The 16,715-nt window shown below is 43.8% G+C and overlaps 1 protein-coding gene across 7 annotated transcripts in view; it reads left to right on the top strand.

Annotated features, from left to right (window-relative positions):
• Nucleotides 1–13,024: 13,024 nt before the first annotated feature.
• PCDH7 (protocadherin 7) overlaps nucleotides 13,025–16,715 on the top strand; it is a 516,602-nt gene continuing 512,911 nt past the window's right edge. For all 7 annotated transcript variants that reach the window (XM_043970275.1, XM_043970273.1, XM_043970272.1 and 4 more), the window contains exon 1: nucleotides 13,025–16,289. In XM_043970275.1, coding sequence (XP_043826210.1) covers nucleotides 13,098–16,289 — 3,192 coding nt within the window. In that variant the 5' untranslated portion in view covers nucleotides 13,025–13,097. The remainder of the gene's footprint in view (nucleotides 16,290–16,715) is intronic.

Raw genomic sequence — 16,715 nt, 5'->3', positions numbered from 1 at the left:
TGGTGCTTTATCCACTGTACCACCTAGCTGCCTCCTCCCCACTGATTTTCATGGAAGACTAAAAGGATATTGAAGTTGGGAACCTCAGATCTCAAGGGCCCTTGAAAGTTTTTGGAAGGGTAATCTCTAAACTGATGCTCATTGGGTAGAGTTTAAGAACTGAACATTAAGCAGAGAACTGCAAGGAATTGCTAGCCTTGAGTCATGTTGAATTATTTGAGATAGACTCTGCCCTTGGTAAGCAGGAAGAAAGGGTTAAAATATAGATTTAAAGTTTACAAGCACTAACTATTTAGCTGTATTCTATTTCTGTGCTCGAAAAAATTTGGATTCTGGGGTGAAGGGTCTCTTTTTGAAGAGGAAATACCTATTATTACAGCCAAGGGCTCTGAAACTGATCTAAATCTTTTGGGAAGAAACACCACTGAGGGTTTTTCCCAAGTCTTATGACTGTATGTGCAGAGGCATTGACTTCCTAAAAAACTTGTAGAATATTGCCTCCGGACTTTAAACTAAAGGGCAGTTGGTAGATTTCTTTCTCCCCTGGGAATGAATAAATTACCTCAGCTGAGGAATTTGGTTGATGACAGAAGGTAGAAGCAGAAAGGATCTCTGTGGCCTGGTGGTGACTTGTGGAGCCAGGCCTGGCAGCCACCAGCAGTAACCACAAGACTGGCAGAGCACCATACAGCTACATACCATTCAAGACCAGCAAGGAATAAAAGTCACCATAAGCCATATGCCACAAACGTACACTTGGCAAAGACTATCTATTTGACCACAGGAGACCACAGGGGGCAGTTACAACAGAAGCGGTGTTATGGGAACATCTAAAGATATTGGCAGCTACCCTATGTTGCACTGTGAATTGTTCTCTAACATATGCATTATTCTGGTTATGTATTCCCTGTGTGTGTGTGTGTGTGTGTGTGTGTGTAAGAATGCATCCTAGATTTATGATAAAGGTTTTTCATTACTTTTCTTACTATGATATTCCATTGGATGATTTTGCTTTGAATTGTGTCCTCTTACTGATTAACAAAATAGGGGATTATGAGCTATGTTTTAGAACAAATGTAGAACTACGGGGTATATTAAACCTGAGGGAGCTTTCTTGGGGGAACCATGTGTAAAGTGCATGGATAAGGTGTGTCCCAGGTGCTATGTCTTCCTCTCCAAGTTACTTTGTGTAAGCTTTGTATTCATTAACCTCTGGTTGAATATGTTGTCTCCCCCCTCCACTCCAATATGAGTATTCTAAAAACTGAGATTGTTTCATTTTTGTCTCAATACTTGGCATAGTATATTGCACATAGGCATTTCATAAATTCTTGATCAGTTGAATTAAAGCACAGGTTTAGTTGCCAATATTCAGAAAAAAAATTAGTCTAAACTCTATATCATGGACTTTCCATGTTATAATGAAAACTGTTGCTCACTAGGGCTTAAGTGTTACCACCTAAAATACAATTAAGGTAGCAGCAGCAGCAGCTAGCATTACATTGCTCTTGAAGGTTTGTAAAGGTTTTTATACTTATTCTCATTTTATCCTCAAAAAAGCCCTGGGAGCAAAGTGCTATTTTTACCCATTTTATAGATTAAGTGAGGCTGAGAATGAGTAAATATTTTGTTGAGGTCACATAACTAATTATTATTATTATTATTTGGTTATGTTTTTTGGGTTTTTGTGGGGCAATGAGGGTTAAGTGATTTGCCCAAGGTCACACAGCTAATAAGTGTCAAGTGTCTGAGGCTGGATTTGAACTCAGGTCCTCCTGAATCCAGGAATAGTGCTTTATCCACTGCACCACCTAGCTGCCCCCTATTTTTTTTTTTGTTTCAATATCTTTTAAGGAAAAACTAACCTAACTTGCACTGGAAAAGAAGAATATTGCTCCCACCATATTTCTAAAGCAGCATTACAATATTCTCCATATATGCTTTTCCATTATGCATTAGTTCCTTTCCCTGTGTTTTTGAAGTGACTTAAGTCTTATATTATCTCTTGAAATATACATTCTAAACTTCAATTTGTCAATGAAGTACATAGAAACTGAGATTTTACTTTGATTTTTAAAAAAAAAGATTTAAATGTCTCTGCTCCTGAAAATGATAACACCGATGCTGAGAAGTGGAAACTCTGAGAATGTTTATCTACAATCTCTGGCAGGATCTGAGTTCAAAAAGTCAATTCAGGAAACATTTATTGAACTCCTAACATGTACCAGGTTGTATGATAGCCCCTAGGGATATGAAGATATAAATTAAAATGTTCCTGCATTTAAGGAGTTTACATTGTGCTATAAAGTGCTTCTAAACCAACATACTTATCTAACTTTTTTTTCTTTCAGTGGAAATATTGTTCCTGGGGCAGATATATTCAATAATATATGTAAGCAGTTTAGTTGTTATGTGATATTAGTTTTTTTATTATTGTACGTAATTTTTAGAACTTGTTTTTTCTATGACTCTTTAGATATTCCCTGGGTATCTAAACTACTGACAGTGAATACTTTCTACATTAAAGAAATCACTGTCTCTTAAAGAAAGTAGCTGATGGTAGCTACAGGAGAGGATAGAGCAGCTTAGAGTCTTTGAATACTTTAATGCTAGAATACTTCAAAAATCTATGATTTTATCAGAATGGGAAGTCCTTCCTTTGATGAAGCTCACTACTGCTTCATAAAGACCATTAGGTCAGCATTTGAATCCTCTTCAATCTTGCAGGTCCAATCAGAACTTGCATTCTAATAACAAAGCTTTTGAAAGCCCAGGGTCAGCTCTTAGCCACTGAGTTCTACCAATGTAGATTTTTCCCTGGAAGGCCCTTTGGACATAGGTTAAAATCAAAATAACAACCAAAAAGTCCTCTTTTACATATGAAAAATAAAATGGGGTGAGGGGACAGTAGGCTTCCGCCAGTCTCGGAGGACCACGGATCAGCACCTTGAAGAGCCACTGGCCACAGTGTGGCTGTGCAGTCGGATAAGTGAGCCGCAGCTCCTGCCGCAATGAAGACATCGGAAAACTCTGCTCTCTGTTCTCTCTGTTTAACTACATTAGTTCTTCTGATTCTAATATGAAATTTACCGTGTATTTTATGCAACCTCTTGAGTGTTCTCTCATCTCTCTCCATGGACATATGTTTTAAATACATCTGGAATAAGAAACAAATAGATTAAAATGTTTCATCGGAGAACGTTTTTCTGGTGTCACTCTGGAAAGATAAAGGTTTTTTAAATATACCTACACACATATACATACACATACACATACACATACATATATAAACTCTTCATGAGTTTATATATGTATATATAATTCCCTGCTCATTACTAAATATTCTACCTATCACGTAAAAATCCAAAGTATTAGCCTGGCATTCAAGGCTTTACAAAATCTCACTCTAGCTTTATTTCATACTGTTATATTCCTTATCATATTCTACTTAGAATGATAGTGATCTGTAACATTTTTATATCCCTTTGCCATATTGCCATTTAAGACTATATCTTTGTATTCACCTTTTGCACTTAGCACAGTATTGAATGGATGAATGAATCAACACATCTTGCTAGGCAGCTTTATTTCCTACTCTGGCTAAATAACAGGACTAATAAAAGAGAAGAAAACAATACATGAAATATTCATCTTAGGCTTTAGTAAATCATTCACTTCAATCCCTTCTGACAATTCAATGTGTGGGGGGTAGTGAGCTTTTATCATTTGATTTTGGGGTGCTAAATTAACTGGGGTTTGATTTCTATTTGAATTTGATACTATTGTTTTGGTGATGGGCTAGAAAATTTGCCGATGACATCATGCTGAGGAAGATAACTTACTTCTTGGGGGAAAAATCAGAATCCCAAATGATCCTAAAAAGCTTGCGATGGTGTGTAAGTTTAAATGGAATTCACTACTTTCTTCAGTTAGGATGGTAATCATCTGTCTGACCAGTTGTTTAGGAGTTCCAGTAAGGGAACTAGGAAATGGAATTGTCATGCATATGTTCTCAAGACTAACCTTGTATTCCAATATATGTAATGTCTCATTTACAGAATCATGATTGTAAGGTATAAATTTAATCAATCTATCTAGGAGTAGAGAGAATTTCAGCAGTTTCTTTTGCACTTTTCCTCCAAAATACTCCCTGGAGCAAGTGACTTATTTGACCCCTGGAAGTTATCTCTTGGAAAACCAATTTGATAGTCGTAAGTTCAGCATAATTCCAAAAAAAAGTGTTGAAAACAACAAAACAAAATAAACAATAAAACCATTAGTTTCTCCTAAGTGTTGTAGGAAATGACAGGTAAGGTCATGGTAAACAATGGCAAAAAACACCTCCTTTATATAGTGCTTTATATAAATATTCGAACAAAAAAATCTTTTGTTGAAAATACACAATACAATGATTTATATAGAAATTGATTGCCAGTGAGAGTCAGTCAACAGATAGAATATTTCAGTAGGGAGAAGAGAAAAACATACTTCATAAGATATGCATAAATAAGAAGTATAATCCGGTATAATACTAGTTTGAGAGTCCCTTGGAACATTTCTGTAATTCCTGTATCAAATGAGATAATATTTGTACACAATACACATATACAAACACTTATATGTGTATCTGTATATACATACAGAAGAATCAACATAATGAATTAATTTTTTCATTATATTGGGTTTTTAAAAAATAAAATAAAATTTGTGCTCTCTAGGGGAAAAAGTTAGTCGATAAATATTTATTAAGCCCTTGCTATATGTCAGCCACTGGGCTAAACACTGAAGATACAAGAAGTAAAAGATAGTCCCTCTGTCCTTCAAGGAGCTCACAATATAAGTGAATCAAAAGCAATTTTTGTAAATACATTAAGCATTGGTCAAACTTTTATTTAAATTCAGTATTCAATATACTCACTTTAAAGATCTGTGATTTAATCAGAATGGGTTTTCACTATGCCATTACAGATCACAGTTTTCCTATGACCTGAGTAAATTATCTTCAAACATTGCTATGGTTGAAAAAAGTATGTGTCTACACATGACTCGCTCTTCACTTAGCTTGATTGATCCTCAGGAAAAAAGACATAAGGTGGGGCAGCTAGATAGTGCAGTGGATGGAGCACTGGCCCTGGAGTCAGGAGTACCTGAGTTCAAATCCAGCCTCATACACTTAACACTTACTAGCTGTGTGACCCTGGGCAAGTCACTTAAGCCCAATTGCCTCACTAAAAAAAAAAAAAAAAAAGACATACGGTGTGCCATAGGCTTTTACAGTTTTGGTGGGACCTGTGGAATGAATAGAACATGAGTGGAAGGATATCCAGTGGTGCACAACAAGTTAAATGGAGAGAATATAAAAGAAGGTCCCTAAAAGTACAATAAAACAGGAAAAGTTTCAGGGAGCAAATCCTAAAGGGAAAAAAGGAAATAAATAACACAAGGGAAGACTCTTGAAAAGGGGTTCTTAAATTTTTGTATGAATTCTACAGACCATTTTCTCAGAATAATGCTTTTCAATGTATAAAATAAAATTTCAAAGTAGACTGATACATTATACCTAAACGTATTCAGGGATCCCCTGTTAAGAATCTTTTCTCGGGGCAGCTAGGTTGCACAGTGGATAGAGCATGGGCTCTGGATTCAGGAGTACCTGAGTTCAAATCTGGCCTGAGACACTTAACACTTACTAGCTGTGTGACCCTGGGCAAGTCACTTAACCCCAATTGCCTTACCAGAAAAAACCCCAAACAAACAAAAAAAGAATCTTTTCTCTACAATAATGTTTATGTTGTACCATCTTCTTTCTCTGAAGGCTTCCAGTAACAGGGATAGATGACAATCATTGGGCAAATGTGTTATTGCTAGAAGGTGGTAGATTGTCCTAAATTCGCTCTCTGAGTTTATTCCTGGAAATAATTTTTACCATCATTAAAAAACCACAACATTATATCTTCCATTAGAATCAGTTTAATGTGCAATTGTTAATTAACAAAATAAAGTCATATAATAAGAATCATATTGATCCCATCATAGGAGAAGAAAAGTTAATAGCTAAAAACATTCTTGCTGCTGCTATCTGTAAAAAAAAGAAATCATTATGAGATTTAAAAAATTTTTAATTTCTATTTTTTAACTTAGAGCTCATCATCCACAGGAAAGAAATGCCAAATTTCTCAAGATCATACTTGAAGTGGGAGAAGAGGTACAACAGGTTACACCATAGCTGGCAAAAGGAACAGCTCCAGACATCCTTTTCACTTGTCAAATAGCTACCTCTAAGGAAGGGAATAAACTATTCTGTCCTCTGGAAAGCCCTTTTGGTACAACTCACCTTTATTCTTCAAGCTTCTTTTTCCCACTTTAGAATACTTATATTTGAGAATATACAGCGATACAGATACATATAAGTAAAGAAAAAGAAAGGAAGGAAGTTTTAAAATGACTGCACTTCACAGGCTTGTAACACAAAGTAAATGACCTTTCAACATTTAGGTAACTGATTATGTCTTTATATGTATATATCTTATTAAGTGATATTTTTATCTCCAAATGGCTCCAATATGAAAAGAAACAAAGAGACTGACAGATTACTAAAGTAAAAGCAAAATGGAAGTCATTTCTACCTCTGAATTTTAAATTCAAAGCATTTTGCACACATCTGGAATTCAGGGAGGTTATGAGGTCATTCTTGGATGGAAAATATTTTCAAAAACTGCTTTAGAGAGACAAGTGATTTTATGGTAAGAATCTTTTTTAAAAAATACATCTTCATAGGTTTTTTCCCCCCTAATCTTACCCTGTAACTATTAACAAGCTACTTAGTGCAATTCTAGCACTTAACTTATGCCTTTCCTGTATTGATACATTTCAATATCTACCATGTATAAAATGATTTCATGATTTAAACAAGGTAACTGGTTCTGTTTCTTGGCTAGGACCCAATTAAATAACCACTGATGCAAGCAGTTATTACCTGCTTAAAAGGAAATCTGTGGTTTCCTTATTTAAACTGCTGAGTTTTAATGTCCATCAAAAAGGCTGTTATTGCAATGAATAATTTAGCCACTCCAGTCTACTCCTCCTTATTACACTACAAGTATGGTTTCAAGGCAGTAAAAGATACCAGCAGTCTTTACTTGCTATAGCAAAATAACTACTATATGTCCCATTATATTTAACTCTACAAAAATAATACATTAAACAAAAAGGCTTTGGTTTTAGATAGGTATTGAGGAATTGCTTAGGGGGGTTAGGATATCCAATTGTACATGGTGCAAACAACTGAATAAAAAGAACTTTCAAGGAAAATCAGCAGGACCCTTTTAAAAAAGATGAAAGGTCAATAGATTTGGAGATGTTATGGTGTCATTTCATCTGTTTGTCCCTTGGTGGAGTTCTTGAGTTAGTTTCTCTCTTTCTGTCAACCTGCTTTATATTTCTTTCCAGAAATGGCTATCATGTTTACCGTATTTAACCTTTTCCTGGTCTTATTGTGAATACAAAATAGATTAGAAGTGAAAGCCCACCTGAGACCATGTCTTCAGCATGTCTCTGTATGCCAGACCATGAACAGTCCCCCTTTCCCCACTATTCCTTTCTTTTCTTGGAGATGAGGCTACATTTCGGACACTGTAGGCTGTCTTACAATTCAGTCACCAAAATTTCTTAACTGCAAAGCAAATTGTGTTGTCACTAAGTGATTTCGGGGGGCTGAGGGGGCGGTGGGGGTGATGGGGGTGGTTTTAAAACAATCGGCTGTATACTGAGGAGATTAAAGCAGGAAATTAGACTAAGGGAAAAATTTTAGTTAGCCAAGTATTTTGTAAAATATATATATTAAGGTAGTTCCATGTTTTAATCAATTACTAAACAAAAAAACACCACCACCAAAACTTTGTTGCGAAGGGGCATTTCCCTTTCTTCCCATAAAATGGGGGGGGGTCTTTAATAAAAGAACAGAAGGAAGTATTGAAGAGTGACATTTTACTCCAAATAGCAGGTGACACCCAGTCACTCTGATCAATGTACTGCTCAGGACACAGATCTCGTTTCTCCCTTTAGTTCTGCCCGCCAAAGCTGCAGCAACATCAGGCTCTATAATTTATTGCAGCCGGTTACACTTTCGATCCCATTTCCTTCTGAACCCTTTCCTCTCAGGTTGAAAAGATAAATGTAGCCCCAGGTCTGAGACAGGAGAGGGTTGTAGGTGGGAGGGAACCGGATATCATATTCTCTACGTAAGGTCTGCCACCGAAGGGTATTAAGTCCCCCAGTTGCCTTTAATGAAATTGCTGGACACTTGTGACAGGGTCACGAATACAGCAGCGGAAATGGGGCGGGGGTGGAGAAAGAGGCTTCTCTCTGCCATCAAGCCTCTGCACTGGAGGGCGGAAAAGCAAGAGCTGGCGTGTGCTGGTGTGGCTTAGCGGAGGGGCCGGCGAGGCAGTAAGAACCTGGTAAAGGGTGATAAAGGGGGCTTCCTCTCACCTACCCTCTTTATCCCGCCAGCCTACCTGCCTCCTCCCACAAATCCCTAAGGAATCTTTTGGCTCTGGCAAAGGCAAAGAGTAACTCCTTCATACACCAATCTACTCAAGTGGTGTGGCGGGTCAGGGAATGATAGAGACAGTAGGGGGAAGGAGGAAGGAGAGGAGAGGAAAGGAAGGAATGCGAGGCAAGAGAGCTAAGGCCCCCGCCGCCTGGTCCCTGCTGTTCCCCATGCTGGGCACGTCAGCCCCATTTCCCACGCTGGCTTGGCAGAGTGGCAGTCGCGTTGGTAGGGGCGATCGTAGCGGGGAGGGTGAACCAGTGATTATATCTCTCGTTCTGAAAGAAGAAACCAACCCACTGTGAAGGACACTGCATTCACTAGCAGTCACGGAAGACATTTGTTGCGGACAAGAGAAAACGCCTCCCTATCCCGAATCACTCTCCCCCTTCCCCCTTTTTGAAACCCAGGCTTCTGTCTAAGACAACTAACTCCTGCGTGAAAAGGGAAGGGAATGGACGGAAGGTGGTTGGTATCTGGGAGACAAATGTTTTGAGTCCATCATAGAATCCCGTTAAAGTTGAAAGTCCGGAGAAGGAAGGAGCAGTTAAAAGCACCGCGCTAGCGTGACCGCATGAACTTTGTAAGGGAGGGTGTCTGTGTGTGTGTGTGTGTGTGTGTGTGTGTGTGTGTGTGTGTGTGACAGAGAGGGAGAGAGAGAGAGAGAGAGAGAGAGAGAGAGAGAGAGAGAGAGAGAGAGAGAGAGGAAGGAGTGCACTGCACCATATTTTCTAGGTATCGGAATGCACTGGCTCTTGGCCAGGGAATACAGAACGCTTCCCTCCTCCCACCTAGGACCCCGGCGGGGGCGGGGGAGGGGTAGTAGGGAATGGACGGGATTCTGATAAATTCGAATTCCTTGGCAAACATAGTGGGGGGGGGGGAGGTTGACATTAATCCCGATTAAACGGCAGAGAAGGTGCTACGGAACCCAGACAACTCTCGTCTCCCCTCCCTTCCCCCTAGCAGCCCGCCGCCCACCGCCCCCTCGGTTTCGGGACTGCGGCGGTACCCAGTGAGTCTGCGCGCGGGGCTTTTCTAGCTGATGCTGCAGATATAAGGCGAAGAGTCTTTGGTGGTGGCGGGGAAGGAGGAGGGGTTTCCGTCGCCAGTCTGCTTTCCCCCAGCCACTGAGAAGAAGCCGCGGCAGCAGCAGTAGCAGCAGCAGCCGCCGCCGCCGCCGCCGCCGCCGCCGCCGCCGGAGTCCTCCAGTTTTATCGGAGTGGGGAATACTCTGTCGGTCCCCGGCATACACTACGCATACACTCCCACATCCTGTGCTTCTCTATGGTCCCCAAAGGGAAAGTAGTGGAAATCTCTCTCTCCCGCCCCCTCTCCCCATCGCTGCTCGCCCGCCGCTCCCGCCCAAACAACCGCGCGCCACATCTGCTCGTATACTTTATGGATGTTTTTCTTGTTTAAATCATTCTGCTTCACCACACACATCTCGTAAAGCCAGAGTGCACACTCTGGACGGATTTTTCTTAAGCTTTTAAATTTCCTTTACGAGAAGTCTCGAACATTGTATAGCCGAGAAAGGTGGTGTGAGGTTCATTCCCAACCCTCCCGGCCTTCCCGCCTGTCTCTCCCGAGGTGGTACTTACGCTATAGTCCCTTTTCTTGACCTCTCGCGCTCCTCCCCTCCCTCCCCCCAACTTTATCCCTGTCATGTTCATCTCGGAGTTCCCCTCCTTCCTGGCTACAGAAATGAATGGGAAAGAGAAGGTGCAGACACAACCGTCCAAATGCAGTCGGGAGGAGTGGTGCCGCTGGGGGCTGGGGTTTGTATCTTTTGGAAGCTGGAGAAGCCTAGCTATGCAAATACCATGGGCGATTAAGTGACACAAAGTCAAAAGAAGGAGAAGGCGAACCAGGGAGACTAGATAGACAAAGTTGTCATTAAAGTTTATTTTCCTTTAATCCATATAGATGACACTACGTTTTGTCCACTGCTAAAGGCTGCAGTTTCCTGACTCAGAACATGTGTTAATTCTTCCGAAATACAAACCGAGTATAACACTGAGAGCCCTCCCCCTCCCGCCAGGCATGCAAAGTGACCCGAATGCCACATAAAGCAAATGAAGTTTGAGACCCCCCCCCCAAAAAAAAATCTCCATATTTGGAAATCTAAAAGTCTACCCTCCCCAAAGATGATTCCTCCCTCTGCCTATCATCAGAGTTTGAGGGTCTCTTACACCACTGCAGCTTATCATGGTTCCTCAGAACACTAGATCAGCAGAGTGGGCGCGTGCCTGGTCTCCGGACCACCAGTCAAGATACACTTGCCAAAGGATGATTCCCTAAATGGCGACCCTTCCAAGGGAATTCGCTCAAAAACTGAGAGAGGGAAAGAGGGAAGCGGTAGAGAGAAAGAGGGAAAGAGAGAAAGGGAAAGGAGCAACGAAATAGGTTTCATTAAATACACACGCCCACACACATACACACGCGAACGCGCGCGCACACACACACACACACACACACACACACACACACATACACACCCCACATTTGTCAGTGGAAGGAGGAAATTTACCAGTCTAGGTTGGGGAGAAAAGTCACGGCGGAGCTGACGGGTTGACAAGAGCAATAGCAAGACTCATTGTAGTGTGATATGGCTTGGCTTTGGGAGAACTGGCTGGTGTTTTGTGATCAGCAGATACTCCACTTACAGCACTAGAAGCAGCAGCAGCAGCGACGGAGGCAAAGGGTAAGACTGTTCTTTCTGGAGTGCAGCGGTTGGCTCGTCCCCTCTTCCCTCCCTCTCTCAGTGTATGTACTTCAGGCAGCTCTATTGCTGCTGCTGCTGCTGCTGCTGCGTCAGGAAAGAGCCTGTGAGAGCGAGGTTCCAGCAGCTCCCACCACTTCGGGCAAACTTGCTGGTTTACGGCTTATTCTGAGCGGGAGCTTCTCAGTTGCCATTCAACATTTTAAAGCCACAAGCATCTTTGCCGTGAGAGCGCCGGAACTAGACTTCTGAAAGACAGGAAAAGGGGAACGATACAGTTGCAGAAATCACCTACCATAGCGGTGCAATTCATAGAAAACCGAAGACCGACACTTTTTTTCCCCTTCCTTGGTAAATTGGACTCTGTATTTTTGTCTTGGCAGCTTACTCCCCCTCATCGCCTTTGCCTTTCTTCTCAAACACGGATGCAATTCTGAATGTGTTAATTCACGTGGGGGATCCAGTTACTTAGCGTTGGAGTGCTGGCACATTAACAAGAGGCCAATAATCGTCTCTGGACACACAGCCTTGTTGCTCACCTTTGAACTGAGAGGCTTAAGTTCATATCTAGTTACCTGCATTGGGACAGGAAGGAAGGAGAGGGAAAGCGTGGGAGAGGGAAAGAAGGAAAGAGGAAGAGGAGGGAGGAGGAGCAAGAAGAAAAGGAGGAGGAGAAGGAGAGAGAGAGAGAGAGAGAGAGAGAGAGAGAGAGAGAGAGAGAGAGCTAGCAGAGAGAGAGCAGAGACTGCAATCTCATTTGTGAATCGCTCACAGTGCTGCAGATCCACATTGCTATAACACATGCAGAGCAAATGCAGGTAAGGCACAGAAACTGCGGATGCAAAAACAAACTTGGGGACTGTGCTGTGTGCATTTCTTCAGCTTTTGCAAATCCAGGGCAAACGGCTTCTGCAGTTTTGTATGGTTGCTTTGTGACTAATGACCTTGCGCAGAGTTGTTAAGGGAAAAAAAAAATCAAACCTCCCCGGAGAAAGAATTGAATATTTAGACGATCTCTGAAGATGGATTTGGCTGCTTTTCTTCTAACCAGAGGGAATTTTCTGCGGACTGTGCTGTAATGCAAGGTGGTCTACTATGAACTGTTCAGTCACGGATATGATTGGGGATTTTTAATTCTCTTTTCCCATATTGCCAAAAGGATTTGGAGTTGAGACTTGCTTATTGTAGGACACGGACCCTTCTGAATGAAGCGATTAACAATTTCCTGTGTACCAAGGAGAAAAAGCAAATGCTTTTTGTAGTAAGCGGCTTCAGCGAGAGCGTGAATTGTACTAAACTCGAGTAGCAGAAGCAGCGATCCGGGAGGGGATTGGGGTGGGTGGGGGGGGGGGCTGCAAAATCGCACTGTATGTGCTCTTCCTTTTATTACGAGACTGCCAAAGTGGCTACAGTTAAATCAGAAAGAAGACCAGTTAAGAAGAGGGAAATTCATCCCAATCTATTGGGGTGAACCTTTGGGGGGTGGGGGGAAAGGCAGCCAGCATATTGTCCCGTGAACTGTAAGTATTTCAACTGAAACGAGGGGAGGGGGAATCTGCCATTCCTCCCCGGGTGATTATCGTCCATTGCATGAATTATGAAACGATAACTTTCGAAAGAAGAAGAAAAAAGGATTTATAATTGCTCACCCACCAGACTCTACACGTTGCTCTTTTTTCCCCCCTCCCCTCCCTCTCGCCTTTTCTTTCCCGGAGAGGAGAGAGAATTAGGGGGAGGGTAGGCGGTGGGGACCGGGGGTGGGGGGGAGACGAAAAAGGGGTGTTTTGTTATAAGGAGCAGTAGCAGCAGCAGCAGGAGAAGATGCTGAGAATGCGGACTATGGGCTTGGCGCGCGGCTGGTGCTGCTGGTGCCTCTGCTGTTTCCTCCTGCCGGTCTCCGTCACCCTGGCCGCCGCCAAGCAGCTCCTGAGATACCGGTTGGCCGAGGAAGGACCTGCCGATGTCCGCATCGGGAACGTGGCTTCAGACCTGGGCATCGTGACGGGCTCCGGAGAGGTGACTTTCAGTCTGGAGTCGGGCTCCGAGTACCTTAAGATCGACAACATCACCGGGGAGCTGAGCACTAGCGAGCGGCGCATTGACCGCGAAAAGCTGCCCCAGTGCCAGATGATCTTCGACGAGAACGAGTGCTTCCTGGACTTCGAGGTCTCTGTGATCGGCCCCTCTCAGAGCTGGGTGGACCTTTTCGAGGGCCGGGTCATCGTGCTGGACATTAACGACAACACCCCTACCTTCCCCTCTCCCGTCCTCACTCTCACAGTGGAGGAGAACCGGCCGGTGGGAACACTCTACCTTCTCCCCACCGCTACCGACCGCGACTTCGGCCGCAATGGCATTGAGCGCTACGAGCTACTCCAGGAGCCCGGGGGCGGCGGCGGCGGCGGCGGCGGCGGGGGGGAGAGCCGTCGCGGAGGGGCGATCGAGAGCGCCCCCTACCCCGGGGGTGGCGGAGGGGGCGGCGGCGGCCCCGGCAGCTCCAAGCGGCGGCTGGAGGCGTCCGAGGGCGGCGGGGGCAGCGCCTCGGGCGGCGGGGGCCGAAGCACCGTGTTCGAGTTGCAGGTGGCCGACACTCCGGACGGTGAGAAACAGCCGCAGCTGATCGTCAAGGGGGCGCTGGACCGGGAGCAGCGGGACTCCTATGAACTGACCCTGAGGGTGCGGGACGGAGGCGACCCGCCGCGCTCCTCTCAAGCCATCCTGCGGGTGCTCATCACCGACGTGAATGACAACAGCCCCCGCTTTGAGAAGAGCGTGTACGAGGCTGATCTGGCTGAGAACAGCACCCCGGGCACTCCGATACTGCAGCTCCGCGCCGCCGACCTGGACGTGGGAGTGAATGGTCAGATCGAGTATGTCTTCGGGGCAGCCACGGAGAACGTGAGGCGGTTGCTCAGGCTGGACGAGACTACGGGCTGGCTCAGTGTCCTGCACCGCATCGACCGCGAGGAGGTGAACCAGCTACGCTTCACGGTCATGGCCCGGGATCGGGGGCAGCCCCCGAAGACCGACAAGGCTACGGTGGTGCTCAATATCAAAGATGAGAACGACAACGTGCCGTCCATCGAAATCCGAAAAATCGGGCGCATCCCACTTAAGGACGGGGTGGCGAACGTGGCCGAAGACGTTTTGGTAGACACCCCCATAGCCCTGGTGCAGGTGTCAGATAGAGACCAAGGGGAGAACGGGGTGGTCACCTGCACTGTGGTGGGGGACGTGCCTTTCCAACTTAAGCCGGCCAGCGACACGGAGGGTGACCAAAACAAGAAAAAGTACTTCCTACACACTTCAGCCCCCCTGGACTACGAGAGCACCCGGGAATACAATGTTGTCATAGTGGCGGTGGACTCAGGCAGCCCGAGTCTTTCCAGCAACAATTCCCTAGTGGTGAAGGTCGGAGACACCAATGACAACCCCCCGGTATTTGACCAGTCGGTGGTGGAGGTCTATTTCCCTGAGAACAACATTCCTGGGGAGAGGGTGGCCACAGTAGTGGCCACAGACGCAGACAGTGGGAAGAATGCGGAGATCGCATACTCCCTGGACTCCTCGGTAGTAGGGACCTTTGCCATTGATCCGGACTCTGGGGATATCCTAGTCAATACTGTGCTGGACCGGGAGCAGAATGATAGGTACGAGTTTAAAGTAACTGCCAAAGACAAAGGCATTCCTGTGCTCCAGGGCAGCACCACCGTGATAGTGCAGGTGGCTGACAAGAACGACAATGATCCTAAGTTTATGCAGGATGTTTTTACCTTTTATGTGAAAGAAAATTTGCAGCCCAATAGCCCAGTAGGGATGGTCACGGTAATGGATGCTGACAAAGGGCGAAATGCAGAAATGAGCTTGTACATAGAAGAGGACAGTAATATTTTTTCCATTGAAAATGACACAGGAACAATTTACTCTACTACAGCTTTTGACCGGGAGCATCAGACTACATACACCTTCAAAGTGAAGGCAGTAGATGGAGGAGACCCTCCAAGGTCGGCCACAGCTACTGTATCTCTTTTTGTGATGGATGAAAATGACAATGCTCCCACAGTTACCTTTCCTAGCAACATCTCATACACTTTACTGCCACCTTCAAGTAATGTAAGAACAGTGGTGGCCACAGTGCTGGCAACTGACAGTGACACTGGTGTAAATGCAGATCTTAACTATAGTATTGTGGGAGGAAATCCCTTCAAGTTATTTGAAATTGATGCCACTAGTGGGGTTGTGTCCTTAGTGGGGAAGCTGGCCCAGAAACATTATGGCTTGCACCGGTTAGTGGTACAGGTCAATGACAGTGGGCAGCCTTCACAATCCACCACCACTTTAGTGCATGTCTTTGTCAATGAAAGTGTTTCAAATGCTACTGTGGTTGACTCCCAGATAACCCGAAGTTTGCACACTCCATTAACTCAAGATATTGCTGGTGACCCAAGTTATGAAATTAGCAAACAGAGACTGAGTATTGTAATAGGGGTTGTTGCTGGGATTATGACAGTCATCCTGATTATCTTGATCGTAGTAATGGCAAGGTACTGCAGGTCCAAAAATAAAAATGGATATGAAGCAGGTAAAAAAGATCATGAGGACTTTTTTACACCCCAGCAGCATGACAAATCTAAAAAGCCTAAAAAGGACAAAAAAAATAAAAAATCAAAGCAACCTCTCTACAGCAGCATTGTAACAGTAGAGGCTTCTAAACCAAATGGACAAAGGTATGATAGTGTCAATGAAAAGCTCTCAGATAGCCCTAGCATGGGACGATACCGGTCAGTAAATGGTGGTCCAGGCAGTCCTGACCTAGCAAGGCATTACAAATCCAGTTCTCCACTTCCTACTGTCCAACTTCATCCCCAGTCACCAACTGCTGGAAAAAAACACCAGGCCGTACAAGATCTACCGCCAGCTAACACTTTTGTGGGAGCAGGAGACAACATTTCAATTGGATCAGATCATTGTTCTGAGTACAGCTGTCAAACCAATAACAAGTACAGCAAACAGGTAAGATACATCCAAAATACACATTATTATGTATCCATTAAGGAATGTTAACTTTGAGACTGTACACCTTCTGTTGGGTTACTTGTTCATTTAGATCTAAAAAAAATTTTTTTTTGCTTCATGAAAGGAACTTGGGCTTAATTACAGCACTATTCATTAAGAGTAGAACATCAATTCAGTGTGTAGCAGATTGTTTTGAAAGTTACAAATGAATTTGACAGTCATTAAAGGAAAAATGAAAATAAGCAGTATTTTGCCCCTCATTTTACAAATGACAGGGTTTTTTTAATTAATCTTGATCATTACCTGTATCACCACCAACCATGTGTTGGTATGACAACCTTTGACCTGAGATTATTTGCCTTAGTCTCTGGTGGAAAGCTGCTTCTTATTAGAAAAACTTTACAATTTTCTCCTGTAATCTTT

Source organism: Dromiciops gliroides, chromosome 6 (assembly GCF_019393635.1).
Source record: "Dromiciops gliroides isolate mDroGli1 chromosome 6, mDroGli1.pri, whole genome shotgun sequence".
Taxonomy (NCBI): domain Eukaryota; kingdom Metazoa; phylum Chordata; class Mammalia; order Microbiotheria; family Microbiotheriidae; genus Dromiciops; species Dromiciops gliroides.
The sequence above is the reverse complement of the archived record's forward strand: the minus strand, read 5'-3'. Positions and strand labels throughout refer to the sequence as shown.